We start from the raw sequence: 2794 nt of genomic DNA on the forward strand, positions 1-2794 counted from the left end.
CTGATCTTATGGACTCGGAACTCTGGAATTTCATCTCTGGATTCTGGGCTTATGGACTCTGGACTCTGGACTCTGGACTCTGGACTCTGGACTCTGGACTCTGGACTCTGGACTCTGGACTCTGGAATCTGGGCTCTGGACTCTGGACTCTGGAATCTGAACTCTGGACTGTGGACTCTAGACTCTGGACTCTGGACTCTGGACTATGCACTCTGGACTTTGGAGTCTGGACCATAAACTCTGGACTCTGGACTCAGGATTCGGACTCTGGACTCTGGACTCTGGACTCGGACTCTGGACTCTGAACTCTGGACTCTGGACTCTGGACTCTGGACTCTGGACTCTGGACTCTGGACTCTGGACTCTGGACTCTGGACTCTGGACTCTGGACTCTGGACTCTGGACTCTGGACTCTGGACTCTGGACTCTGGACTCTGGACTCTGGACTCTGGACTCTGAACTCTGGACTTAGGACTCTGAACTCTGGACTCTGGACTCTGGACTCTGGACTCTGGAGTCTGGACTCTGTACTCTGGACTCTGGACTCTAGACTCTGAACTTTGGATTCTGGACTCTGGACTCTGGACTCTGGACTCTGGACTCTGGATTCTGGACTCTGGACTATGGCCTCTGGACTCTGGACTCTGGATTCTGGACTCTGGATTCTGGATTCTGGGCTCTGGACTCTGGACTCTGGACTGGAATCTGAAAATCAACTTAAGTTTATCGGGTTTATTTTGACTGTCAGTTCAGATTTGAAGTTGGTTTAAATAAAATAATCAACTTATGAATAAATAAAAATCTTAAATACTTTGCAACGATAATTATATTTTATTGCTGTATTTGCATTCCCGATAAGTATAGAACAGCTTATAACCTAATTTTTCAAACATGGTCCATTTTGTTGCCGCATAGTCATCATCTTAACTTGGTTGGTTCCAACGTTTACCATAACATAGGTCTGGCATCAATAGACACTATTTCCTTCTGGAGATTCTAGCTCTCCCGGATACACGGGTTCGGTGACATCCACGTACTCACTGGTATCTGTCGTTGGTCCCATCGGTCCCAAGATCTCTAGAATGTGAATCGGACACTCGATCAGGTTGGTCAGCAGTTCCAGGATTTTCCGGTAGATGGCAGCACTTTGTTCCAACTGTTCCCTCAAGTCTCCACCACCATTGGGGCCAACTTGTCGCGCTGCTTTCGCCTTCAGGGATCGAAGTTTGGAGTCGAAATTGCTCTTGAAATTCTTATCGAAAGCGCGCAGCGTTGATCGCATCCTGAGGGCATCCTTCCGGATGGCTTGACTGCGTTGCTTCTGCATGGCTGGAGATTTCCAGGCGTGACGTGTGCTCAGGGCATTGTAACTTTTGAGTTGCTGGTTCAGGGTAGATTTCTGTTTTTGGAAAGGGGCTAGCGCTTTTTCAGCTTGACGAAGTTCTTTCAAAAGATCCGAGCTCAGTTTTCTAAGTTCTTTAGGTGATTGTTGACTCACTGTATGGGAGATTTTTGAATAATTACGAATTAGAATATTAAATTTAAAATAGAATTCTCTGAAGAAAGGTACGGTTAAATGGTACACCATTTGCAACCAAACCCGGCGCTAATCCGGTTGGAAGAAATTTTAATCAATAATAAGAAACCCTGTCACTGCGGTAAATTTCCAAAAACCGGGCCAAATCATCCCTCATCCTACTCACCAGACGTCCCAGCCTTGGCACATTCGATCGATCCGAGTTGCTGCTGCAGGGTAATCAAAATTGCCATCGATGTCAACAGAAAAAACCGCGGCTGCCATCCGTGAGTAGTCATTTTGGCGGCTTCTGGTGAGAGGAAGATTTGTTGCCTTTTTTTTGTCGTCTGTTTATTTGCCAACGAAGCAAATTTACTGTGGCGAGATGTCGGATTGACGGGTTCGGGCTGACGATGAGATGGATCCAGATGCGGTTTGACTTTAGGGGTGGTCTGAAAAAAAGGAAGAAAATCCAGAGTCGAGACTCAATTTTTGAATTTATAAATTAGGATTCATTTCATATCATTCTTATAAAATTCAAAAGCTCTATTTCCAATTTAAATGATTTCTATATTAATGCCTTATTTTTCTAGCCAAATTTCAAAACATTTTTCAAAACTTTTTCTCAGCTTGTAAACGATAATCGACAGATTCACATGAATTCGGTCGCAGATGTTCCCCAACAAATTGAAAAACTCTGAGCCGAAAATGAAATATTCACCACCCCAGCAGCAAGTATCAATTTATAGTAGTTTGGATACGGATAAACAACCCCCAATATCTTGATTCCGGGCCAACAAGGGTTTACCGAAAAAGAAAACAAAAATTCGAAAAAAAAACAGTCCGGTGACAAATTTTCCAATCGAGACACTTATGTTCCAATTTTTTTTTGCACCACCGACAGATGGGTGATTTTATTTATTGGTTTTCACTTGTAGTTTTTTTTCGTCTTCATACTAACCCCGTTCTACTGTCCGAGATCAGCTAGCGATGACTGATGGAAGAAAATTCTGCGCCTCGTCGTATTTATGGCAACTCGGACGAGATAAGCTGCTTAGTTTTCTCTCTTAGAATTGAACGTTTTAAAATACCGGTGTTAATTCTGTCGCCAACTTCCTATTTGCTAGTCGCCGGGCCGGAATTTAGTTATTAAAATTTCGCTACCCGGTTCAATAAATTAAGCTTCTGAAAATAACAACACTTTGGCTCCTAGTAACATTGGTACTTCTCGGAAACGGAAGGCTTTTTACAATTATCGTCTTCCGAAACGAAACCTCA

At 43.6% G+C, this 2794-nt stretch overlaps 1 protein-coding gene across 1 annotated transcript; it reads right to left on the reverse strand.

The window, feature by feature from the left end:
• Positions 1–824: 824 nt before the first annotated feature.
• LOC129760106 (uncharacterized) lies at positions 825–2557 on the reverse strand. The gene is made up of 3 exons (XM_055757690.1): positions 2478–2557; positions 1704–1968; positions 825–1497 (listed from the first exon to the last, which is right to left on the reverse strand). The coding sequence occupies exons 2-3, from the start codon at positions 1813–1815 to the stop codon at positions 968–970; spliced, it is 642 nt and encodes a 213-aa protein (XP_055613665.1). The 5' UTR covers positions 1816–1968; positions 2478–2557; the 3' UTR covers positions 825–967.
• Between the last annotated feature and the right edge of the window lie 237 nt (positions 2558–2794).

Source organism: Uranotaenia lowii, unplaced genomic scaffold (genome assembly GCF_029784155.1).
Source record: "Uranotaenia lowii strain MFRU-FL unplaced genomic scaffold, ASM2978415v1 HiC_scaffold_442, whole genome shotgun sequence".
Classification (NCBI taxonomy): Eukaryota; Metazoa; Arthropoda; class Insecta; order Diptera; family Culicidae; genus Uranotaenia; species Uranotaenia lowii.

Excerpts from the sequence above, each read along its gene's own strand:
- LOC129760106 (XM_055757690.1), bottom strand. The coding sequence starts at position 1,815 with ATGACTACTCACGGATGGCAGCCGCGGTTTTTTCTGTTGACATCGATG. Across the intron at positions 1,498-1,703 it reads TGCCAAGGCTGGGACGTCTG|TGAGTCAACAATCACCTAAA; the intron begins GTGAGTAGGATG and ends TCTCCCATACAG.